Source organism: Mirounga angustirostris, unplaced genomic scaffold, assembly GCF_029215605.1.
Source record: "Mirounga angustirostris isolate CCGP_5_RB_7025 unplaced genomic scaffold, mMirAng1.0.hap1 SCAF_3, whole genome shotgun sequence".
NCBI classification, from domain to species: domain Eukaryota; kingdom Metazoa; phylum Chordata; class Mammalia; order Carnivora; family Phocidae; genus Mirounga; species Mirounga angustirostris.
This window is the reverse complement of record NW_026991711.1, coordinates 124,494,384-124,521,651: the sequence shown is the minus strand read 5'-3', so window position 1 is coordinate 124,521,651 and position 27,268 is coordinate 124,494,384. Positions and strand designations below refer to the sequence as shown.

Below are 27,268 nucleotides of genomic sequence, written 5' to 3'. Positions count from 1 at the left end.
AATCTGACTGGTAAGATAGGCACATTATTCCTCCAAAAATAGATTTGGCCTCTTGATTAAAGTATAGGTCATGTCAGTAGTTATACTTCTTAAAGGATTAATTGCAGAGACCCACATGATCTCTTTCAGTTAGAAAATACGGCCCTTGACTAGGTCATAGATAGCCCTTTGCCTCAAACATGATCCCCTCTTCTCACTTTTCATTCCTTTAACACATGGAGTCTCTCTAATACTTAGATTTGTGTTGAAACTTTTGTGAGCCTTAACTTCACAATTAGGCATGTAAGGTTATGTGGACAATTAAACTCCAGCATATAGGGACATATAATGGCCCTCTCTATTGGATGATAAACCATGGAGAACCATGGCAGGAATTCTGTGTTCTTAATTTTGTTGTTGTCTTTCTCTCTGGTCTTTCAAGTTCCTTCATATTTCTTAAAATTATAAGGACTATTAGCCAAAGCTCCTTTAAATAAAACTTTAGTTGACATTTTACTTCTTTTCCATCATAGGAAGAGTCTTAGAAATGGCAGTTAGGGGCGCCTGGGTGGCTGTTGGTTAAGCGACCGCCTTCGGCTCAGGTCATGATCCTGGAGTCCCGGGATCGAGTCCCACATCGGGCTCCCTGCTTAGCAGGGAGTCTGCTTCTCCCTCTGACCCTCCCCCCGCCTCATGTGCTCTCTCTCTCTCTCTCAAATAAATAAATAAAATCTTAAAAAAAAAAAAAAGAAATGGCAGTTAATTTGGCTGATACATAGCTACTTCGATGACTTATTTCAAATATTTGTTGATTGAATTGTATTTTTACATAAGCAAATTATCAAACATTTATCCTTTGGTTAAAAGATCAGTTTAGAATCCTATAGATATGTAAATATCTATTTGAGAGTCAAGATTTAACGATTTTAGGTTTCTTAAAATCCAAAATAGAAATCATATTGCTATTAGCACAAAAAGTATGCCTAAATGCTTTTGTAATTTGGTTCACTAAATTTGGATAAGGAGTAAATAAATGATAGATAATGGTAAAACTGTTGAGATTTTCCTTTCACTTCCTTTTATTGGGGCCATAACCATACCAGTGTAGAAATACCTGTTCATGAGTGGTTGGTGGCAATGTGGCTTTGTAAAAATGCTTATAGAAAGTGAACATCAAAAATAAGTTTCTGATTTTTTATCCTAAGATGTACCTGCATCTTCTCATTAAAGTACAATTTTCAGAAAGAAGGAAAGTAATCTTACATATATATTAAATGCCAGGAACTATACTAGTTGCTTTCAGATCTCTTCTTATTTAGTTCTCACAAAGATCCCATGTTATGGATAATGTTATGACCAATTTACAGATAACAAAACAGTCTTAGAAAAGTTAAGTAATTTGCCTATATGAAAGTAGTGCAGCTGAGATTCAAAGAAGCACATATACCTTCTATTACCTCATACTTTCCCTCTCAAACATATAATTTGGGGTTAGTTTTCCTATATTTTCTAGAGTGAAAAAATTCATATAGTCATAAATGTACTTTCCGTTTATGAAATTAGCACTATATATAGTAGAGATTATTTTTTTCTTCTAAAAGCTCAATGTGTTCAAAATGTAACTTAACCTTCTTTGCTCTAAAAATGACTCTTTTGATTAACAGTACCGATATTTTTGCCGTTCCCAGATTTAAAGCCTTAACATCATAATTTACTCTTTCCTACCTCAGATCCCAGACTTGTCAGGACTTAGTAGTCCTAATTAGTAATATCTCTTACATCCATTTGCTTTTCTCATCTCTGTTTCTTTGACACCAGCGAGGCCCACATTCTCCTTCTCTCTTGAATCACTGCAGGAATCTACTAACAAGATTTGCCAATTCTAGTCCTTTCCCTGTGCCAGGCCATCTTACAACTGTTACCAGATTATTCTTTGTAAAGCATAGTTCTGATGTTTAACCTCCCTCAAAGGATATTATTGCCCATTGCCAAGCACTTAAAGCTCTCAACAATTTAGCCCTCAACTCATCCATGCCTCATCTCCCACATTATCTCTTGATGTATCTTTCAGGTCATGATGTGTCAAACTCTCTGGAATGCCCTGCCTTCTTTTCTCTCATTGATCAATTCCTAACCATTCTTCAATAGCTGATTAAAACACAACTTCTTAAAACAAAAACAACCACAGCAACAAAACAAAAACACAACTTCTTCTGTGCAATCTTTCTTGGTATAGATTCCCACTAGAATAAATCTCACCCTTCCATGAACTCCATGACTCTTAATCTCTACCTATCTTGAGATCCTTATAGCTTCCTACTATTTGATGGTTTTATTTTTTAGTGATAATATTTTGTCTTCCTACCAGATTATTCTATTTATAAAGAGCAACAACTGAGACTTATTTCCATAGTGTCTGTCCTGGTACTTTGTGTGGAGGAGACTTTCATTAAATATTTGCTGATTGATTAAAGAAATAAATCTTAAAAACAGGTAAATGATACTGTATTTTGTTATGTATAGGATGAAGGTGACCAAGCAGCAAGTGTTGAAGAGCTAGAAAAACAGATTGAAAAACTGAGTAAAGTAAGCACTTTCCAGATTACAGTTAACATCTTTTTTGCAGGGTTTTAAAGATCCACCTCATATGGAATTAGTTCTTCTGGCTGCTAAATAAAAACAAGCTTTTTTATAAGTAATTAAAATGAGGAGCTTTAGAAACATTCTCACAAACCTTAAATGTTTAATGCCAAGGTTAAAAGCCTAAACTTAATCAGGGCCTATATTCTTCAGCTCTTCATTTAAATACAAAATATAAGTAAATGCATGGTTTTATTTCTTGGAGGTAATTACTTTTAAAGTTCAATCAAATATCGTAATAGTTTCAGCATCTTATGTTTTATTATACATTACTATATTTGTGTATTTTATTTGCATTGGATTTATAAACTATATATTTGTGTACTTGTCATTTAAAATATTCAATTAAAAATTGAATTTCAGTAGCATTAGTGAAGTTTTAAATGAACTTTTATAAAAAAGATGAATTTTTTAAAGTATTATGAAATTAATATTATGAGATACCTATATATTATATCAATGTTAGATTCATCTCAAATTTACCCCATAATTTAGTGTATGTTGCCTAGGTTTACAGTATGAGTATAAACATAAGCAAATACAGATATGGTCAATTACATATGTGAGAATCATTTGTCATACACTCTATCATCAATAGAATTGAACTAGTTGTGGCCAGTAAAATATTTGAGCACATTGTTTATTATCAAGCATAAGATGAGTTTTACTATAAGATAACTGATAAAATAAAGCATCTTTTTAATCCATGGTAACAAAAATATTCTAAGTACTTTCAAAATAATTTCTAACTTTGTAAATGTTACTGAAATTGAAGTCAGGCATGTAATATTTAGCTCTTTTGCTGTCTGTTCCCAGTAGTGAAATTTATCTGCTTATTAAGGGCATAGTAAGTATAAAGTTACTTATATATTAATTTTTAAACCACTTGACACCCATAGCTTAATTATATGCATCATTTTTTAACAGCAACAGAGTCAGTACAGAAGGAAGCTCTTTGACGCTTCTCACTCTTTGCGTTCGATGATGTTTGGCCAGGATCGTTACAGACGCCGGTACTGGATTCTTCCCCAATGTGGGGGGATTTTTGTAGAAGGCATGGAGAGTGGTGAAGGTAGGAACTATTAATCTGTTACAAAATAATATAAGAAGCCATATTTTTTAAACCCTGTTACTTCCTCAAAATATTTTGTGCTTCCAGAATCAAATTTGCTTTATGGGTAAACACTGTAACCTTGATTCCCATTCCTTTTGAACTCATAATGCCTCTTTCACTGAAAAATATTCCTTCCCTGTTCATGATTTCTCTTCTGCCGCTCTTTCTGACATCAAACATAAACTATTCTTTTCTTATTTAGTGGACAAGGATCTTCACCTGTATTATCCTTTATAGCTGCTTCTCCATTTTTTTCTCCCTTCCCATTGTCAAATTTCTAAACATGTGGTTTATTCTTCAACCTTTGCAACAAGCATCCATCCCAACAGTATCCCTGGAGATAACTTGCTTGAACTAAGATCCTTATCATAATCCTCATTCATCTTGAAATCTTGTTCATGTTTGAAATTTATGATCACCTCCTTCTCCATTAAACTTTTTTCTTTCTTGAGTTTTGTGTTACCACACAATCCATGATATTTTTTCCTTTAGACTCTTCTCTTGCTGCCTCCACTTGTGTTACATTAACTAACTCAGCACACAGTGCATTTATGTGCTAGATAAACCATCTGAAATTGAACTGTATGTTTGGGTGTTTCCAAATGTTAAAATTCTGACGGGACTGAGAGTATTATGTCAGTGCTTACAAGTCTGAGGGTGTAGCAATGGCTCCACGGTGATACCTGTAGGCAAAAACTTCTCTCAGCACACTTCTTTTTGAATACCCGCTTTATGCCGGGCATTTTTAGGCACTAGAGGAGATTCAAAGATATAAAACACAATCCATGCCTTGTAGTAGTTTAACAGTCCAGGGGAAAGAGCGGATTGCTTAATCCCATAGATGTCCAGATCCAAATTTTTTTTAAAGATTTTATTTATTTATTTATTTGACAGAGACAGAGAGAGAGTGAGAAAGGGAACACAAGCAGGGGGGACAGCAGGGAGAGGGAGAGGGAGAAGGAGAAGCAGGCTCCTCGCCGAGCAGGGAGTCCGATGCTGGGCTTGATCCCAGGACCTTGAGATCATGACCTGAGCCGAAGGCAGACGCTTAATTGACTGAGCCACCCAGGTGCCCCCAGACCCCAATTTTTATAAAGTAGTTGTTTTTAGCAATGGAACCACCCTTTTTTAAAATAAAAATCTTTTGGAAGGGGGGCAGTTAATAATGCATGTAAAATAGAGTAGTGTAGTGGCTGGCATGTAAGCATTGTTGGCATATAGTAAACAGTGTTGTTTTACACAATAATATATTTCCTATGGTTTCAAATTATATGAAGTAAGAGTATAAAGTCATGTACTGGAATGATACGTGAAACCCATGTGCTGCCTTTCCAGAGCAGGAGTTGCTCATGGAGTCAGGGAGGGTACATGGAAGCTTCAGCTGCCTTTTATCTCTTTTTAAAAATTGATGTTGATGGACCAGCATGTTGATTTTACAGAATAGTGTGGTGGGTTCCTTTTTAACTATTTGTTAATTTATTTATTTAATTTATTTATTTAATTTGTTTAATTTGTTTTTTATTTTTAATTTTTAATTTTTAATTTATTTATTTATTTAATTTGTTTTTTAAATTTAAAAATAAACAATTAATTTAATTGTTAAGTTATTTATTTAAAACATAAAATGTTTTAAAAATAAAAATATTTTAAGCATGGAAAAAACTAGTAAGTGGGAATACATGAGTCTAAGAAGTTATTGCACAGCAAAGGAAACCATCAGTGAAATGAAAAGGCAATCTACTCAGTGGGTAAAAATATTTGCAAATCTTACATCTGATAAGGGACTAATAACCAAAATATATAAAGAACTCATGTGACTCAAAGCAGAAAAACGATCTGATTAAAAAATGGGCAGATCTGAATGGACATTTTTCCAAAGAAAACATACACATGGCCAACAGGCATATGAAAAGGTGCTCAATATCACTAATCATCAGAGAAATGCAAATCAAAATCACAGTAAGATCTTACTTCACACCTATTAGAATGGCTAGAATCAAGAAGACAAGAAATTACAAGTGTTGGTGAAAATGTGAAGAAAAGGGAACTCTTGTTGGTGGAGATGTAAATTGGTGAAGCCTATGGAAAAGAGTATGAGAGTTCCTCAAAAAATTAAAAATAGAACTACCATATGATCCAGCAATTCTACTTCTGGTTATTTATCCGAAGAAAATGAAAACACTAACTCAAAAAGGTATATGCACCCCCATGTTCACTGCAGCATTATTCACAGATTATTTTACATATTATTGCAGGATATGGAAACAACTTATGTGTGTCCATCAATGAATGAATGGATAAAGACAGTGTGGTTTACACACACACACACACACACACACACACACACACACACCCCATATGGAATGTTACTCAGCCATAAAAAAGAATGCAATCTTGCTATTTGCCACAACATGGATGGACCTCAAGGACATTATGCTAAGTGGGGTGCCTGGGTGGCTCAGTTGGTTGAGCATCTGCCTCCAGCTCTGGTCATGATCCCAGGGTCCTGGGATTGAGTCCCGCATCGGGCTCCTTGCTCAGCAGAGAGCCTGCTTCTCCCTCTCCCTCTGCCTGCCACTCTGCCTACTTGTGCTTTCTCTGTCCAATAAATTAATAAAATCTTTTTTAAAAAAGGACATTATGCTAAGTGAAGTCAGAAAGAGAAAGACAAATACCATATGAACTCTCTTATATATGTAATCTAAACAAATAATAAAAAAGAAAAGAAAACTAAACTCATAGATACAAAGAACAGATTGGTGGTTGCCAGATGTGTGTGTTTGGGGGTGGGGGGTGGTAGAAGAAATGGGTAAATGCCTCTTGAAGGCAGAGACTAATATAGGCAGGGGAACTACACTAAAATAATCTGGGAGTTAAGTACACATTGGATTGGCAAAAAAGGGGGTGGAAAAATCAGTTGTGGGATCATTCTAGTAGTCTAGATTAAAAGTAGGAAGGCCCTAAGCTCAGGTGCAAACAAGGAACATGGGAAGAACATGATCTCTTAAAGGTAGAAATCCTATGAAAAATTATTGTATATGATATAAGTGGAATCAGAGATAAATTTGATGAATTAATCCTCAGTAGAAATATTGTGATTTTTTAAAACTGAATCCAAGAAGCCAAGAGGAGGAGCTTGTTTAGAATGAAATTAAATGAAAGTTTTAGTATGGAAATCTATTTTTTATTTAAGTATAGTTAACATAGTGTTATATTAGTTTCAGGTATACAATATAATGATTCAACAATTCCATATATTACTCAGTGCTCATCAAAATAAGTGTACTCTTTTTTTTTTTTTAAGATTTTATTTATTTGAGAGAGAGAGAGGGAACAGGAGCAGGGTGAGTGGCAGAGGGAGAAGCAGACTCCCTGCTGAGCACAGAGCTCAACTCAGGTCTCAACATGCGGCTCAGTCCCAGGACCCTGAGAGCATGACCTGAGCTGAAGTCAGACACTTAACTGACTGAGCCACCCAGGCACCCCAAAATAACTCTACTCTTAATCCCCTTTATTTCATTCATCCCCCAACCTACCTCCACTCTGGCAGCCACCAGTTTGTTCTCTGTATTTAAGAGTCTGGGGATTTTTTATCTCATTTTTTATTTGTTCATTTGTTTTGATTCTTAAATTCCACATATGAGTCAAATCCTATGGTATTTGTCTTTATCTGACTGACTTATTTCACCTAGCATTATACCTTCTAGGCCTATCCATGTTGTCCCAAATGGTAAGATTTTATTCTTTTTTATAGCTGAGTAATATTCCAGTGTGTGTGTGTGTGTGTGTGTGTATGCCACATCTTCTTATTCATTCATTTATTGATGGACGCTTGGGTTGCTTCCGTATCTTGGCTATTAAAAATAATGCTGCGGGGCGCCTGGGTGGCTCAGTCGTTAAGCGTCTGCCTTCGACTCAGGTCATGATCCAGGGGTCCTGGGATCGAGCCCCGCATCAGGCTCCCTGCTCCGCGGGAAGCCTGCTTCTCCCTCTCCCACTCCCCCTGCTTGTGTTCCCTCTCTCGCTGTCTCTCTCTCTGTCAAATAAATAAATAAAATCTTAAAAAAAATAAAAATAAAAATAATGCTGCATGCGAAAGAATGAAACTGGATCATTTTCTTACACCATACATGAAAATAAATTCAAAATGGATTAAGGACCTAAATGTAAGACAGGAAACCATTAAAATCCTAGAGGAGAATATAGACAGTAACCTCTCTGACACCAGCCATAGCAGCTTCTTACTACATATGTCTCCTGAGGCAAGGGAAACAAAAGCAAGAATAAACTATCTGAACTTTATCAAAATAAAAAGCATCTGGGCAGTGAAGGAAACAGTCAATAAAACTAAAAGGCAACCTGTGGAATTGGAGAAGATATTTAGAAATGACATACCTGATAAAGGGTTAGTATCCAAAATATAAAGAACTTACAAAACTCAAATACTCAAAACACACAATACAATTTAAAAAATGGGCAGAAGACACTGAAGAGACATTTTTCCAAAAAAGACATACAGATGGTGAACAGACACATGAAAAGATGCACAAATCACTCATCATCAGAGAAATATAAATCAAAAGTACAATGAGCTATCACCTCACACCTGTCAAAATGGGTAAAATTAACACAAGGAACAACAAGTGTTGGCGAGGATGTAGAGAAAGGGGAACCCTCTTGCACTGTTGGTGGGAATGCAAACTGGTGCAGCCACTGTGGAAAACACTATGGAGGGTCCTCAAAAAGTTAAAAGTAGAACTACTGTACAGTCTAGCAATTGCACTACTAGTATTTATCCAGAGAATACAAAAATACGGATTCGAAGGGGTACATGCACCCCAGTGTTTATAGCAGGATTATTTACAATAGCCAAATTATGGAAAGAGCCAAAATGTCCATAGACTGATGAATGGATAAAGAAGTGGTATGCACACACATGCGTGCACGTGCACACACACACACACACAGTGGAATATAACTCAGCCATAAAAAAGAATGAAATCTTTCTATTTGCAGTGACATGGGTGGAGCTAGAGAGTATTATGCTAAGCGAAATAAGCCAGTAAGAGAAAGACAAATACCATATGATTTCACTCATATGTGGAATTTAAGAAACAAAATAGATGAACATAGGGGGAAAAAGAGAGAGAGGCAAACCAAGAAACAGACTCTTGACTATAGAGCACATCCTGATGGTTCCCAGAGGGGAGGTGGGTGGGGGATGGGTGAAATAGGTGATGAGTATTAAGGAGGGCACTTGTGATGAGCACTGGTGTTGTATATAAGTATTGAATCACTAAATTGTACACCTGAAACTAATATCACACTGTATGTTAACTGGAATTTTTTAAAAAAACTAATGACTCAATAAACATGAGTGCATATACCTTTAGAGATATAATTTAAAATTATAAAATTGCAAAAAAAGTTGTAAAATTGTTTGTCACTTGTTAGATGCAGAGCCTTGGTAAAGCTTAAAAGCAGTAAAGAAGTACCCAGGCAAGTGGCTTTGCCTTATCTATAATAAGAATCATCTGAGGAGCTTAAAAAAACCAAGAAACCTAGCCCTACCGCAGACCAATTACATATTCTTCAATTTGATTAAGGGCCACATCAATCTCAATCACCTGGGCATGTAAATGTGAAGTTATTTAGGGCTTCTATTTTTCCTTCAAAATGTCTTAAGTTAATCTCTGCAACACTGCTGAAATCGGTTCTTTATTAATATGTATGTGGATTATTACACCTGTCCCCAACTTCTCTATATACACTCTCTTCCTTCCATTACATTCTGTCATCATGTCTCTACTCCAAAACCTTGAATGACTCCCTATTGCTGATAAGATGATGTAGTATGTCTGTATACAATCTAGCATGCAAGCATTCAAGGCCTTCTATAAATCTGACTTCAAAATATCTTTATACTGTTCTCCAGTATGAATTAACATAGACAAGTCTACCCACCATTGCTTAACGTATGTGCATTCCTCCTTCTTTGCATGCCTTTGCGTGCTTTGTTTTGTCAAATTCTGTTCAATATAATGCTAACTTGCCTTTTCTTCACCATCTGAATTTCACCTTTCTTGATCCAGCTCAAGTTCTAGCCCTTTTATAAATTCTAGTTTATGTAAGTGGAATTAATTTTTACTATCTGTGAACTCCTAGAAAACCAAATAATTACACCATTATCTTGGCAATTGATAGATATACTGTTCATATTATTTAAGTTTTATAACTGTCACGTACTTTTTGATTCTTCTTAGTGTTAAACATAGTACTTTATATATCACAGGCACATTAAAAAATACTTTAAGAAAGTAAGTAATTAAATGTCTTTATAAGGTTTATAAGAATAGCTTATAGGAAACTTTTCTTTTTAATTTTAGGTCTCTCATATTAAATAACATTAATTGAATTTGTAGTTATTGGACCTCAGTTTCTGTTCAGGCCCTACCATTTAACCTCTCTGGACCCTGATTTCTCTTTCTACAAAAGAATTTTAAATTTTTTTTTTATTCTTATGTTAATCCCCATACATTACATCATTAGTTTTAGATGTAGTGTTCCATGATTCATTGTTTGTGCATAACACCCAGTGCTCCATGCAGAACGTGCCCTCCTCAATACCCACCACCAGGCCAACCCATCCTCCCACCCCCCTCCCCCCCAGAACCGTCAGTTTGTTTTTCAGAGTTCATCGTCTCTCATGGTTCATCTACCCCTCCTATTTCCCCTGCTTCATTTCTACAAAAGAATTTTAATAGGCTTTGTATAAATTCTTTTGTTGTTATCATGTCAAATAATGGATTTAAGAGAGCTACAAAGTGATATATAAACATTAATTGTACTTTATACTATTATTTGTGGTCATTGCATGGTACAGGGGCAAAGTAAGAATAAATTTTCACTTAGGGGTTATTTTCTCATAAAGTTTTTATTAATTCACTGATGAATGTGCATCTGCTATATTATTTTAAGTGCTATGAAAGTTATAAAATAAATAACAGATGTAGATTCCTTCTCTTTATCTTACAGCTAATTAAAATGGAAAAACCTTTATTATTTTAATCATCAAGTGTTTAATATGCACTTATATTGTACCTTGTACTAAGTACTATGGAGATATAAAAGAATCAATTAACTGTCTCTATCCAGAAAGAGCTCACAATCTAATTAGAAAGATACACCATATATGAAGACAAAGAACAAGAGCATATTAGTGTGCACTGTAGGCAAGTAGTGTGAGAGACAAGGCTGATAAGGATGAATAAGTACTAATGGTAGAAACTTCCATTAAAGAAGTGGATATTAAAAGTTAATACAGTCTTAACAATATGCAATATCCTATTCCTCTCATTTATCCATTTTTAAAAGTTATCTAAAAGCACAAACTGTTTTTAATGAAATTAGACTTAACATTCATCTATTTAAAAGTTTAAATGCACAAGTTTTAAAAAAATAAATGCCCAACCTATTTTTTAAAATCCCTATAATAGCTTTATCCAGAGAGAAGATATCAGATCTTGATTACCTCCAAAGAAAACTGTTAGTTCATGTTATACAAGATGCAAGATAACTCACACCATAAGTGATCCACATGGTGCTAATAACAACAAAGTTTATCAGTATGGTAACTCTAGAGTAGAGACATAACAAAGAACATAGGATCTGGCTGAGCCCCCATATCGGTTCCACAGGAGTGTTGTCCAGACTGCAGACTGGACAAGTAACAAGAGCACCCCAAGAGAGAGATGCCTTCCTTCATACTCTGTATTTATAGATTAGTCCAAGAGGAGGTAGAAAACCCTTTGTTTCTCTAAGCAACAACATATATACCAAAGGACCTCTGGGCCTGGGAATAGCAGTAGGGAGTACAAATACAAAGGGCAGATTCCACATACTGAGAGCCTTGGGAACAGTGCCCACAGCAGCTAAAGGCCCTGCTATCCCTCTGCAAACTGGCTCAGTGGCTAATCTGGCTTGCTGATGGGCCTCAGGAAAGAGTGAAGGAGGAGAGACCCTGTAGCCGTTTAGCTAAAACTGAGGGTTTAGTCCCCTTCAGTCCACCCCCTGACCCTTGGTGTGGCTCACTAGATGTATGCCTTCTATCAGTTGCATTTTAAATGGTGCCTTCTGAAGGAGGCATCCGATAAGCCAGAGAAATTCCAAAACAAACAATATTCCGCAACATTAGTAGATTTAGAGTTCCCCTGAGCCATATGTCTATAGTATATCCAACAAATGATCCGAAACTATGCATTTATAATACTACTCAGGTCAAAGAATCAATGCGAATGTGTTCAGTGATAAGAGCCTAAGCCTTCTCAATGGCAGTGTCCCCCAGGGTCGCTGATTTGGGGTCATACCCTCAGCTTCATGGGTGCCTATCAAGGAAAGAGCCCTTGTGCAAAGTAATGAAAGCTTGTTTCCCTATGTACCTGTCAACTTACAAGTAGGTTCTGATGCTGACACTAGAGATCGTAGCTGGAAAGTCTCGAGTGCCTTTGAGATTTTGAGTCTTACCGACACAGTATCGGTAAGAAAGGAGACGAGAGAATTATTCACGCTACATCCACGCTCTCACCTTCTGTGGTCAGGCATGTTTATGCCCACGCCAAGTCCATCATTGTCTTCAGGGGTGATCCATACAGTCTGTCCTTTTTTTCTGGAACAGTAAGTTCCACATGAAATCAGGAGGTGCCATTTTTCCCACCAAAGATGTCCTCCAGACAGAGTACACTATATGGGTATAAGGACTGCAGCAAAGTCTCCTGCTTGTAGGGTGAATGCACAACAAGAATTTAGAATTGTTTGGAGTAAAGAGAGAATCAAAATTGCCCCTCCTGGGGATGTTGCTTGCAAGTGTCATCTGGAAAGCAAGAGAATATCGACATTTGTATCCATCCATTCATCCGTAATATGAACAACAGGAACCTTCCAGCCACCTGTTGAAAGGTACAAAAAAAGGAGAGGGATGTTGAGTATAAAAACTCAGTGTCCCCAGCATACCAAGTAGATTCTTCATCTCTGCTCTTCAACTTCAGGATGTCAGGGAACTTCACCGAAGTGTAGGGACATTTATGAGGTGTGAGGAGTTTTCAGACTATAATCAGTAGAGGGCAGCCAGACCAGAAAGTGGACGGAGGTCACCATGGAGGGGTTAGTGCGACCATCTTTTAGAATACTACTCCAGCGTTCTGTAATGCCTGTGGAGAAGAGGGAGCATGGACCAGCCACTCAGTGCTATGTCGGCCAGCCCATTGCTGAATGGCAGCAGCTGTGGAAGGAATTCCGGTTGTTTGATTGTATCATTTCTGGAAACCCTATATATAATAAATATGTTTCGGTCTTAATAGTGTTATATGGTCCACACATGGAAGAGGCACAGTAACTCCTCCATATCCAGGAAAGATGTATCCTATTCAGTGGCTGGAGGAAATCAGATAACTCAAAAGCGAACAAATGCCATCAGAATATCTTCGCCAGAGTCAAAGGCCCTTGTAGTGCTAGTGTCAAACAGCGTTGTTAAATAGTGAAATGGCCTTGTTCGGTACCCCTACCTGAATCTGTTCTTCCATAAGAAATGCAGTCTTTCTCCTCCAGGTATGTAACTGGGTTGTGCAGCCTTGGCAGGCCTGGTCAGTGCACCTGAGTGTTGACCGCATGCCTGGCCAACAGTTACCAAAGCTGCCAGTAGAGGTCACAGCAAATATGTCCAACTGATACGTGGGAATGCTTGTGCAGGACTTAAATAACCCAGTATTTCCATGCCAGTATGCAGTCTGATAAAGGAACAATTGGAGTTCACACAAAAGGCCCCAAAGCCTTTGCAGTGATTGTGATTCGGGCTTTGAGCCCTAGGTAACAACCAATTCCCAGCAGTAATAAAGGAACTTGTTGGCCAAGGCTTTTTTGCATTCTGGAACTGTAGGTACTTGGTCCCTCGTTTCTAGCAAACCCATAAATGTTTGAGGCTCTTCTCCTTCCCAGTACAGTGAACCAAGGAGGGTGGTTAGCAATCTCTTGGAGGGGGACCCAGGGATAGAGCCCTAGTCCTTCTTAAACTTGAAAGAGCCCATATCAGGAACAAAGGAAGTCTGGCTTCTGGAGTTGAATCACACTCATAAGGTGGAGCTGATGACTGTGAATATTTCCACCCATAGCCCCATTTCAGGAGTTGAGATGATACAGGGTATTTCCCTAGGTTCTGTTCCCAAGTCCTTTCCTGAAGAGTCTAGAGACTGGGATCTCTTACTGGATGGTGGTTGGGGGTGAGGCTTAACAGCTGTAATCTCTCAAGGACAGTCCTCCCCGGGCACCTTCTTCACCTAATCTGGTTATCCCCCTCTCCAAACAACTCTTCGAGCCTGTGGCCGTTGGATCTTCTGTGTCTCATCTCAGGTCTCTTTTCCACCATCTCAGTAGGTCTTTTAGGTTTTTGAAGTGGATAACACTTCCACACTCTAGAATTGCACAACCCATCAACTTCTGTCTTACCAGTCCTTCTCTTTATGAGCAGTACTACATTTATTGGTGTGAGGGAGTCTGCCAGAAGTCTAGCCTATCCTCTCCTTCCTCTGTTCCTCTTTTCTTTTTATTTTGTATAGAAACCTGTGCCATGTATTAGGCTCTCTCTTTCCATTTCCTCCCCTGAAATGGGGCTTGTATGACCTGAAAGAACTATTTCTTTTCTAACATTGCTTCTCAGAGGAAGGAGTAAAGTCAAAGCCATTGTCCACTTAGGTGGACCTGTTCTGATTCTGTCATTTAACATTCTTTGCACTAAGTTCATGTTGTCAAGCCTTCCCCTCTCAAGCCCTGGGTTTTCTTATAAACATGCTAACATAGCTAGTGTCTCAGAGCAGCTACGTCCTATGTGGATCTAGTCCAGTTCACATTCAAGAGTCTCAGGAAAATCACCCCAGCAGGGATCTATTTTACCAAAGCTACCAAGCAACCAGTTTGAAAAGGGTGGCCATACCTGTCCCAGCACTACTAGTCAACCCAGACTGCTCATTCTGTAACAAGGGCATGTGTTTCCCCCTCGTCCGCTTGTTTTAATACCACTATTGTCCCTTCATCATGCAAACAAGCAAGCCAAGCCTCTAAGGATCCTTCCAAGTGCTGCTTTTGGTAGTGGACCTGTTGAGAACCTAGTTCTTCTTAACTCTGTTTATTGTTGGACTTCCTTCTGCTGGTATTCCCACTCAGGCTCCTACAGAGCACGCCTCACAAAAACTGGCTTCCTGTCACAGGGCTAGTTGCCTCATATATCATAACAGAGGGATTCTGGGAGTTTGCCCCACTTTCCCTTCTGAAGGGGCTGCCGTCACCCTTTCCAGGTCACCCTCCAACTTAGGACTCATGGAAATCTCTAAGTTGATTCAGAAGGAGGGACGACTGCATTTCAAGCCACTTTATCACCCCTAGTCTCCCTGTTTAGTGTATACTTCAGGGCTTCTGCCATCCTTGGGCACAGCTTCTGAGACCATCCTAACTCCACCAAGTGAATTACTGCTGACCCCAAGGAGAAAATCTTCCACCCCTGCATGCTCCCCTTCCAGAAATCCATGACATTAGGACTTTCTTGGACACCAACTGCTGTACAAGATGCATGGTTACAAAAACCACTAATGGCACACAGAGTGCTAATTGCAGCAAAGTTTATTAGTAAAGGTAACTTACAAGCAGAGAAGTAATAGTACACAGGATCTGCCAGCTCCCACAGTGGTTCCAAAGGACTTGGACGTGTGACAAGAGCACTCCAGGAGATAAAACACTTTACCCTACACCTTGCTGTGTGAAAGGGTAGAAGGCACTGTTTCTCTAACAGTAAACCTGTCAAGGGACCTTTGGGTCTAGAAACAGTGCTAAGGGGTATGCATACCAAGAAGCAAAGTGTATATACCTAGGACCCTGAGAACAGTGTTGACATTAGCTAGCTGAAGATTCTACTGTCCTTCTGCTGGCCCTCAGCAAAGTGGAAGGAAAATGAAACAAGTTTGTTGTTAATTATATGTACATACTGTGATGTGAATGTTACTCTTCCATTTGGTATTAGGATGTGGTTACAGCATTAGGTCTAGAAGTATAAAACATAATTCCTGTTATGGATATGTGGGGGACTCTTACCTGAAGGGAGAGGGTATTATGGTATCGATCATCTTTTTTTTAAATTCCTGAATCAGACTGGGAAGGGACAATCCTAGAGAGACAAATGTTGAGAATCTATTTCCTTTAGACTTCTCCACTAAGAAGGTAATAAGAAGAATCTCCTAGGAGCTGGATCACGGTAGCACTATCGACATAAAGACAGCTGAAGACCAGTGCAAGTACTCCTGAGGTTCTGCTCTACTGAATGGGAAAGTGCCTTTGAGTCCTGTGACGAAGCCATTGCCTAGAGACCTGTATTCTATGCCAGGCTTTTTACATTTCTTCTTTTTTTTTTTTTTAAAGATTTTATTTATTTGACAAAGAGAGACATAGCGGTAGAGGGAACACAAGCAGGAGGAGTGGGAGAGGGAGAAGCAGGCTCGCCACTGAGTAGAGATCCCGATGCGGGGCTCGATCCCAGGACCCTGAGATCATGACCTGAGCCGGAGGCAGACGCTTAACGACTGAGCCACCCAGGCGTGTGTTTTACCTACAGTGTGGTAAAATTTATTTGGAAGTTACAGCTTGCTTCAGCCCAACTAAAGAGAACCAAAGGAAAAAATTTTCACTTGAACTTAGAGTGGCATTGGACCCTTGGGTCCAATGACAACTCCTAGGTGAACAGAGAGGGTTCAAAGTGATTTTGATAAAATTCAAGAAGACGTATTCTCTTTCCAGTAGAAAACATGGTATTTTTTTAGGATTTATTTTAATTGAGAAATGGTATTTTCTTTGTCATTATGCACTTATATTTAGTACCAGAGAAATGAATCAAGTGAACAGCACTCCCTGTTTCATCTCTTGTCTTCCTCTTCTTCAGTCTGTTTTGAAGATGTTTATTAATACTCATTGACACACGTCAGAGAAGTAAGGACTGCAAGGAACTAGGGGGTTGTATGAAATGGAGATAGAAAATTATTTAAAATTAAAGAATCTCTTTATACTAAACATCCTGTATACACTTTCAAATTTTTAAAAATAATTTACATTTTAATTAGAGATTTAGCTGTTTATAATTAAGCAATTTGAATGTAAAAGTTAAAGACAACCATGAGTAGGCTATTAAAATGTATCATCAGCTCGATGTACTTTATTACATGTAAATGGGATGTCATCTAGTCTCAAACCAGTAAAAATTGGTTGCCTGGTTGGTTATTCCATTTGTTTTTGGACATATGACAGAGGTTTTTTTAAAGATACTAGTTCTCAGAATAAATCAAGAACAACTATTAGTACTTCTTTACTAACCAATAACTTGTATAAAGCACAGGTATATGAAGAGCATATTTGTGACTCTTTCCACATTTGCCTAATTAGAGGTGATGAAGTAGGGTTTTCTTCTCAGGGCAAATGTGTAGAAGTGCATAGAGATATGAGGCATACGATTTTTTGCTAGCTGCCTTTAAGATTTTTCTGTATCATTGGTTTTAAGGAATTTGATTATATGTCTTTGTGTAGTTATCTCCATATTTCTCTTCCTTGGAGTTTGTTGCATTTCTTGGATCTGTAGTTTATAGTTTTAATCAAATTTGGAATTTTTTCAACTATTATTTTCTCAAACTTAATGTCCTTGTCTCCTAATTCTACTATCTTGTTAGTTTGGGGTCAGTTTTCATTGATTGATTTTTCTAATTATGTGTCCTGTTTTCATGTGTCTTTGCATGCCTTCTAATTTTGTTTGGATGCCTAACATTGTGAATTTTACCTTGTTGGGTGCTGGATATTTTTTAATTCCCACAAACATTTTTGAGCTTTGTTTAACTGGAACACAGTTAAGGTACTTGGAAAAAGTTTGATCCTTTCAGGTCTGGCTTTTAAAATTTGTTAGGTAGGACTAGGACAGTGCTCAGTCTAGGGCTAATTATTGCCTAACTACTGACGTGAGATCCTTGAGTACTCTACCTAACATCTGTGAATTTTGAGGTTTCCCAAGCTGGTTGGTAGGAACAGGTACTATTCCCAGCCTGTGTGAGCACCTAGCACTGTCACCTCTTTTTCAAGTCTTTTTCAAGTGGTTCTTTCCCTGATCTCAGGTGGGTTCCTGACACTTCGGCACTGATGAGTATTCAGCTGAACACTCAAGGGGTCCATCCACAGATCTGTAGAGTTCTCTCTCTAGGCAGCTCTCTCCTCTCCAGTACTCCCTCCTGAGCACTCAAGCCACTTGGGTCTCCCTTGGACTCTCAGTTCCATCTCCTCATCTCAGGAGTCTGCCAGCTCTGCCTGGATTTCTCATTGTGATGTAGCCTGGAAACTGTCCCAGGGCAGTAAGCTGGAGCAATCATAGGGCTTGCTGCATTTGTTTTCTCTCCTTGTTACCTGATGTCCAGGTTCTTATAAACTATTGTTCCATATTATTTTGTCTGTTTTTTGGTTGTTTCATGCAAGTAGGTGAATCTAGTCCCTGTGACACCTGATTGTGCAGAAGCATAAGTATGAGGAATAGGCTTTTAATTTGGGGTAGAAACTAACATCAAAAGAAGGATGTAAGAGCTATTTCAAACATTAATAGAGGATTGGTTAAATGAATCATGATATGTCCATATAATAGAATATTATGCAGCTGATGAAGTATAGTTATATGTTTTGCCATTGAAAGCTGTTGAAGGTGTATAGTGAAAATATTAAATACATTCTTTTTATTTCATCATTAAAAAATGTTTATTGAGTCCCCATTTTATAGCAGGCACCATGTTAGGCATTTGGGACCCAATAATAAGCAAGGTAGACATTGCTCTACCTTTAAGTAAAGCTTGTTGATTTAAATTCTAGTGTGTGGGAGGGGGAATGGAATAGAAAATAAACAGAATATTGTGTCTAATGGTAAATTCTGCCAAGTAAATATACAGAATGATATTCTAAGGTGAATGGGATGGAGACCATACTTTAGATAAGGTGATCAGAAGGGCGCCTGGGCGGCTCAGATGGTTAAGCATCTGCCTTCAGCTCAGGTCATGATCCCAGGGTCCTGATAGAGCCCCATGTCGTCGGGCTCCCTCCTCAGTGGGGAGTCTGCTTCTCCCTCTCCCTCTGCTGCTCCCCCTGCTTGTGCTCTCTCTGTCAAATAAATAAAATCTTTAAAAAAAAAAAAAGATAAAGTGATCAGAGAAAACCTCTGTGACAAAATGACACTTAATCTGAAACATGAGGTAAAACAGTATTCTAGGCAGAGGGAATAGCAAGTGCAAAGGCCCCAAGAAAGGAAAGAACTTAGCATGTTTGAGAAGATGAAAAAAGGGAGAAAGGAAGAACAAGGACAAAAGTGGCCAGAGGTTGTGGAGGTTTCCAGGAACTATCATACAGTGCTGTAGGCCTTGTGTAGGGATTGGGATTTTGTTCTAAGTTGCAGAAAAGTGAAGAGTAGTATCCCATTTGTGTAGTAGTGTAAAATGATAGTCACAAGGATGCATATAAGATTTCCAGAAGGAGCTACAGGTGTAATTAGTTATGGTTACCTCTAAAGAGTAGAAATAGGGACTGAGGGAAGAGGACAGAAAGGGTTTTACTTTATACCTCTCATTACTGAATATTTTATCTTGAACATATATTACTTTTCAAATCAAATAAACTAGTGGATTTATATTTTTAAGAGTTTTTATGAATTATTTTTAAAAACATTTGTCAAAAATATAAACCAGAGGTTCACAAAGGAGAAATACCAATAAACCTATGAAAAGATAATCAGCCTTAACTAGTGATCAGAAAAATATACAATTCAGATTTTCACCTCCCAGATATTGGAAAAGACAAATATCGTTAGTATTCAGTTTCACTGAGGGATAGGGAAATAGATGCTTTTGTGTACTTCTGGCATTAATATGTATTGATTTAGACTTTCTAGAGGGCAGCTTGACAATTATATCGCAAAAACTCTGAAAAGTACCTATCAGGGAGTTTTTTTTTTTTTTTTCTAGAAATTTATCCTGAAGAAGTAAGTCAAAAAAGAAGTTTTAAAGTCCAACGATACAGATACAAGGTCATTCATCATTTACAGCACTGTTTATCATAGTGAATAATTAGGCCCTATTAATAGCCATCAGTAGAAGATTGATTATTTAAATTATGATAATATTCCACTGAAGATAGCCATTAAAATTTATGGCGCACTTATGTATATATTAATACATTAGGATGTTTACAGAGTATTATTCAGTAAAACATGTAGGTTAGAATATTATAATACGATTTCCTTTTTTTTTTTTTTACTTTATAGGCTTACGTGTATATGTGTATATGGTTATGCATAGAGAACTCCTAGAAGGATTTACACAAAAATGTTAATAGTAATTTTTGTTGTGTATTAGGGCTTTTAATATTTTAATATTTTAAAATTTTGTAATGGTTAATTATAAAACTACATTAATTTTCCAATGAGCAAATGTAGCCTATAAAAAACAAGACCATTGTTTTTTAGTAAGTAATCTCGAAAAGTTTATTTATATATTTATGCATATTACTTGATAAATAGTAATAATATACAATTAAAGTATTGGTTGGATCTGAAGCAACTGATCTTTTTAATACTTTTCACTTTTGTAGGACTAGAAGAAATTGCAAAAGAAAGAGAAAAACTGAAAAAGGCAGAAAGTATCCAGATCAAAGAAGAAATATTTGAGACCTCTGAAGATACTTTAAATTGTTCAAATCCAGATCACTGTGAGCAAAAGGAAGATCCTAAAGAAAAAGATAACACAAATCTGTTTCTTCAGAAACCTGGCTCTTTTTCAAAATTAAGCAAGCTTTTAGAAGTAGCTAAGATGCCTCTTGACTCAGATATGATGATCCCCAAACCAAATAGTAGTGCAAATGGGTGTACATTGTCTTTTCAAAATAGTGGAAAACATTCATTGGGCAGCATTCAATCAACAGCAACCCAAAGCAACATGGAAAAGACAGACTCTAATAATCTGTTCAATACTGGTTCAAGTGGTCCAGGGAAGTTCTACAGTCCTTTACCCAATGACCAGTTGTTAAAAACACTGACGGAAAAAAATAGACAGTGGTTCAGCCTTTTGCCAAGAACCCCTTGTGATGACACTTCACTTACCCATGCTGATTTATCAGCTGCTTCCATAGTGACTCCTCAGTCTCAGCCACCATCTACGTCCCCCTCACCTGCCCCCGCTCCCCTTCTGGGATCATCTTCCTCTCAGAATCCCGTGGGCCTCAATCCATTTGCTGTATCACCTCTTCAGGTTTGTACTGCTCATTGTAACTCATTTCTATGTTGCTTTATTTAATCTTTGATCCCGTGAAAATTCTCACTCCAGGGGAATCAGTTGGATATTTGTATTATCCCTGCCACAGTTTGAAAACTGGAAAGAGTCACAATCGCTATCACCAAGCTTCATTACAACTATGCATTTCTAGTCTAAGGCAAAGGCTTCTTGAATTACCTTTTTTTTTTCAGAATTTAAAAAATAATTTCAGGTGCTAAACATTTTTCCTAACTTTTTAGATTGTTCTACTTTTAAAATATTTTGGTTTTTTGTAGATGAAAAGTGGAGGATCTATGATGGGACTCCAGTTCTGTGGATGGCCCACTGGCATGCTTGCTTCTAATATTCCGTTTACATCACCTTTACCTAGTCTGGGATCGGGATTGGGATTATCTGAAGGAAATGGTAATTCATTCTTGACTCCCAATGTTGTTTCAAGTAAAAGTGAATCTCCATTGCCACAGAATGAAAAAGTCTCTTCAACTCAACCTGCGGCTGTTGAAGTAGCAAAACCAGTAGATTTTCCTAGTCCAAAACCTATTCCAGAAGGTAGGTACATTGAGATAGTTTTTAGCCACTGACTTTATTTCATTGTTAATAGAGTCCTATATTATAACTGAATCTTCGATGGTTATATATGTAGTTATAAATCTTCTGATTTGTGTTGTGCCATTAATTCATATTCAAGATATCTGTAAAAGATGTACATATTTATCTTGACTTAGAAATGCAATTTGGCTGGTGGAGAATTATTGACCCAGAGGATCTAAAAGCTTTGCTCAAAGTGCTGCATTTCAGAGGAATAAGAGAAAAGGCGTTACAGAAACAAATTCAGAAACACTTGGATTATATTACTCAAGCCTGCATCAAGAATAAGGATGGTGTGTACCTAAAAGAGATTTCTGCTCTCTTGCTTACTTATGAAAATTAATTCTTTTACCTTAAAATGTATTTTAGTATGTCTTAATTTATTACTAACGGGCATTTTGCTCTGTTTTGCTCAAAAAATAGTAACCGTGTGCATTTCTTAAATTGGCATTACTTTCTTATAATTTTTTACAACCTGCAGACATATTGTGTTCTTAAAAAAAGAATATTCCTACTTTTGAAAGCAAGCTGCCTGCATACACACAGGTGCACTTGTGCCTGTTAAGTTACATTCACATGTTACCCCTGGAATTTTGCTTACTTTCTGAAAGAAATCATTGGGGAATAAAGTGGATTTTAAAACTGATTTCTTTTCTGGGGCGCCTGGGTGGCTTAGTCGTTGGGCGTCTGCCTTCAGCTCAGGTCATGATCCCAGGGTCCCGGGATCGAGCCCCGCATCGGCTCCCTGCTCCGCGGGAAGCCTGCCTCTCCCTCTCCCACTCCCCCTGCCTGTGTTCCCTCTCTCGCTGTATCTCTCTCTGTCAAATAAATAAATAAAATCTTTTAAAAAAAATTAAATTAAATTAATTTCTTTTCAAATGTAGTTGCTATTATTGAATTAAATGAAAATGAAGAAAACCAGGTAACTCGAGATATTGTGGAGAACTGGTCAGTAGAAGATCAAGCAATGGAAATGGATTTGAGTATTCTTCAACAGGTGGAAGATCTAGAAAGGAGAGTTGCATCAGCAAGTTTGCAAGTGAAGGTAAAATTGACTTGGAATAAAATCTGTTTTTAGGATAATGGAAGGTAACTAATATTTTATATGCCTGACATTTGCCAGTTCCTATGTTAAATGTCTTCATTTTATCTCATTTAATCCTCATCATGATCCTGAATTAATTTTCCCCATCTTACAGGTAAGGAACAAGGCTCAGAGTAAGTAACCTGCCAGTGGTCTTATAGTAAGTGGCTAAATGTGGGTTCAAACCAAGTCAGTCTAACTGCAGTACCCATGTTCTTTTTACTAAATCTTGCTGCCTCCTTAATGACAATCAAAACTATCATTTCTGGTATGCAGTTCTTCACTGCAAGCAGAGTTTCACAGTTTTACCATGATAATATAATGCTCTATTAAACTCCTACTACTGTGTTTCATGTAGGTCCAGGAAGCACCTCTATACAAGCCATGCTGTATGTCAGACTGTCACTGTATATAATTTTAAATTGGAGAATATAGATATATCTGAATATGTGTTATATTATGATACGCACACTCACACACACACCCTACGCATATATATAAAGTTTTAATTTATGTATTTGTCTACTGGGCATTACCATTGTCACAAACAATGATCAAAACTGGCTTCCAATGGAAAGGCGAAAGGAAGGAAAGCTTTACCTTTGTGTAAGACTTTTGGGTTTTGTAAAGAGGAGTATAAAGGTCTTCTCAATTGATAATAAGGTGACATCACTGAGAACAAATGGATTGATAGTGAATAAGCATGAGACAGACACCTGAAAAGGTTTAAAAAATATAGTTTCCATGTAATTTGATTTGATATTTCACATTTTATCCAGATTTTATCCAGAATGAGAAACTTATGCTATAATGCTATCCTACCCAATGATTAAAATATTTCCTCAAAATTACTTTAATGCTGGCATTTGGAAATTTTCAGGGATTTCCAAAAAATATAATTTCCCAGAGCTAATAAAATATCCCTTTCTTGCCACAAACATAATTACCAACTTTGGGAAGTTTATCATTTGCTAGGCAACTATATGAATCTTTTTCCTGGTACTATAATACAATATAAAAATGCCTCACTTATCTGGCATCTTCAACAAGTGAACTCTTCTACACAAGTTTATTTTCTGGAGAAATGATAATTATTCCATTTAGTGCTATAATTTTTTAACATGTTTGTTGGATCACTTATGTATTACACTGCCTTCTTAAATTGAGAATAATGAGTTTGATTGAAATTATCTTGATGACACAGTATCTTCAGTATGAAGACCGATGATTAGATAATGATTCCCTCAGGAAATGTGAAGAGGTTTTGCCCCTCCGGTAAATGATCCCAGTGTGCTTTGATTTTTAAACTATCACATCTGCTTTCTATAGTCTGTTTTCTCTCATGGTCAGTTGTCACTATTTGCTGGTTTAGATTTGATTGGTTCTACTAGCCCTATTTTCCTCCAACTCCCCTCCCGCACCCCCAATCTGACTTGCCAATTCTGACTGGCTGTTCGTTGGAAAAGGATATCATCACACTTTTATAGTTATGCTTAAAGTCAGAGCATGGGCCTGAAACATTTTCCTGGAGATATACTCAAATTTTGTTATAATGACCTTATCACATAACCAGCTGCTTAGATGTTTTTGGCTGTGTTCTCAGTAGCTAAGGTGGAATATTTTTAAGTGGTATGTAGTATCCTTTTCAAACTGTAAAGAATGAGGCCATTGGATATGACTTGTACCTAGTGCACTTATGCATACTACTTATAATCTCATACTTACGTCCTAAATATAAACGTTCTACTGAGTTAATGAGAAAGAATTGATCACAATATACAAGACAAAATAATTATCACTAAAGAGATTTAATAAAAAACATAATGGTCATTTTGTTTCTTATTTACTAAGTACCTATTCCACATTAGGCAGTGGACATCACAAAATTGGATACAAGGTGGTTTCTGCCCTCAGAAAGCTTGTCATATGATAGGGAGATAAGACATGGACATCTCTGTAGAATCTAGTAACTCATCACAGACAAGTACAGAGTTATGCATGAATTTTGAAAAAGAATACATGACTTGGGAGATATGAGAAAGATCAGGGAAGATTTCGTGGAGAGGTCAAGATGGAATTTGAGAAGATGACGAAGGTTTTGACGGTCAGAGAACAGGGAATGCCATACTAGAAAAAGCGAACAGCATGAGTGGAGCACCAGGATCAGGGGGCTCAGAACATATCAGTGGAATGGCAAGTCGTGGAGTTTGACTGCAGTGTAGGGTACATAAATGGGAACATGTGAGAAAGAGGTAGATTGAGGTACTTGAATGTCATGGTAAAAATAGGGACTTTGTTAAATAGTAGGGAGTCTTTGAAGGATTTGGAGCTAGAGGATTGATATAAGCAAGCTGAGTTGTAGGATCATTTATTTATTCAATCAACATATATTGAGTGCCATCTGTTTGCCCTACTCTGCTGGAGATAAAATGGCTAAAAGCAGACATGGCCCTCATGGAATTTAGAGGTAGAAAAATGTTAATCAAATAATCATAGCAATGTAAAATTACACAAGGCTATGGAGTATTATGTGGTTCTATGAGAGCCTGTCACAGGGAGATTTAACCTCCCAAAGGAGGTCAAGGAAGGATTCCCTAAGGAAGTAAATTTTAACACGAGAGCTACAGGATGAGTAGAGTTAAGTAGATGAAGAGGAGCAGGGAAAAAGCCATACAGACAAATGTAACAGCTTAGGCAAAGCTCCTGTGGCTGAAGGAAAAAATGGTAAGTACAGAAGGGTGGTAGAAGGAGTGAAAATGGAAAGGAAGAACCAAGTTCAGGACTACCGAGAGTTTTCCATTTAAGTGGTCTCATGAAATGAATAAATATTTACTTATCCTCAAATCCTTCAGAATACTTTGCTAATTTTCATTATACCTTTCATAATATCAAAGTTATTAAATTTTCTTCTTCAAACTTTTCTTACAACTGTTTCTTTTAATTTTCTGTTCTTGTTTCTACCTAGCATTAGGAAACACAAGGTAAAAACTTTCAGTAAAGATCCTTGAGATCTGCTGGTGTCTGCTGCTGTATTTTAAGTACAGGTAATTCACCCATCAGGCATTTTAAGAGAAAACCATAATAACATTATTCTCTTGATATATAGGGTTGGATGTGTCCAGAGCCTGCATCAGAAAGGGAGGACTTGGTATATTTTGAACATAAGTCATTTTCTAAATTGTGCAAGGAGCATGATGGAGAATTTACTGGCGAAGAAGAAAGCAGTGCAGATGCATTAGAACGGAAGAGTGACAACCCCCTAGATATAGCTGTAACCAGGCTGGCTGATTTGGAGCGGAACATTGAGAGAAGGTATCTGAAGAGCCCCTTAAGTACCACCATTCAGATCAAACTGGATAATGTGGGCACAGTTACTGTCCCTGCTCCTGCACCATCCATTAGTGGTGATGGTGACGGGTAGGTTATTGAGATTAACTTGAAAAATTATTGTGCTTCTTTGCTAATTGGAGCCTATTTTCTATTGCCTGTTATCTATGTATCTTCTTGTATGTCTGTGATCCATATGGATCATGCTATTTGCATGGTGCTTTGTAAAAACATTTTTTTTTTTTGTTATGTGCGTTGATAATCCTGCAAAGTGATCTTACATTTACCTGGTTGTGACTAAGCTTTGAGGCACGTAGCCACAGTCTGTGCACTACATCAAATTTAGTTGCTTAAACCTTATTCTTATTGGCTGTTCCATGTTTTTGTCATTGCTTGGCTTTCAGTGTGATGATTGTTTCACCTTCAGTAACCATAAATGTGGATGTGACCTGCTTAATTTTTCTATATTTCAATGCAGAATTGAAGAGGATATTGCTCCAGGGCTCAGGGTATGGAGAAGGGCATTATCAGAAGCTCGCAGTGCTGCACAGGTAGCTCTGTGCATTCAGCAGTTACAGAAATCAATAGCATGGGAAAAATCAATTATGAAAGTTGTAAGTGTTTTCATTTAAGAAATACTATAACTAATTTACTTTGTCCTGTTTTTCCCAACCTCTAAGCCTTTCTTAATTAATACATTACTTATTGTCGAAATAACGTATGCTTTACTTGAGTTTGTTTAATTCTTAAATACTGTATCAGTTTGATACTTTTCTCCTTATTTTGAGCTTTTTGATGGAAACTTCCAAACATGTTATCTCTTCTTTTTAAAAATCTTGATTCTCCTTCCACTGAATATTGTTTATAACTCTGACTGAGGTTATTTTCTGTATTCTGTTAACATAATAGATGTTCATCTAAATATTTTGAAGACCCTTTCACTCTTGTAAACATTCCAGTTGCTAACATTATCTGCTACATTCACTGCATTCTTAAAATGTCTTTATATTTCTATCAGTTTTCTTTTTTTTCTGTAATGCTAAGAAATAACTAGATAAATAAATACAAAATAAACAGAGAGCTCTTAGTTTGTGCACTTGATATCATGTATATGGCATCGGAAGTAGCTGACATGAAGAGTAGGTCTTTTATTTATTTTTTTTC

General features: G+C 37.2%; 1 protein-coding gene across 21 annotated transcripts in view; it reads left to right on the top strand.

Annotated features, from left to right (window-relative positions):
• The window catches only part of BAZ2B (bromodomain adjacent to zinc finger domain 2B), a 305,426-nt gene that overhangs the window by 264,089 nt on the left and 14,069 nt on the right, over nt 1-27,268 (top strand). For 16 of the 21 annotated variants that reach the window (XM_054506194.2, XM_045868790.3, XM_054506190.2 and 13 more), the window contains 8 exons: nt 2,503-2,565; nt 3,547-3,691; nt 20,426-21,081; nt 21,381-21,654; nt 21,831-21,986; nt 22,578-22,738; nt 25,884-26,194; nt 26,583-26,718. In XM_054506194.2, the coding sequence (XP_054362169.2) occupies nt 2,503-2,565; nt 3,547-3,691; nt 20,426-21,081; nt 21,381-21,654; nt 21,831-21,986; nt 22,578-22,738; nt 25,884-26,194; nt 26,583-26,718 (1,902 nt within the window). The remainder of the gene's footprint in view (nt 1-2,502; nt 2,566-3,546; nt 3,692-20,425; nt 21,082-21,380; nt 21,655-21,830; nt 21,987-22,577; nt 22,739-25,883; nt 26,195-26,582; nt 26,719-27,268) is intronic. The other 5 variants (XM_054506199.2, XM_054506195.2, XM_054506188.2 and 2 more) reach the window with 3 other exon arrangements.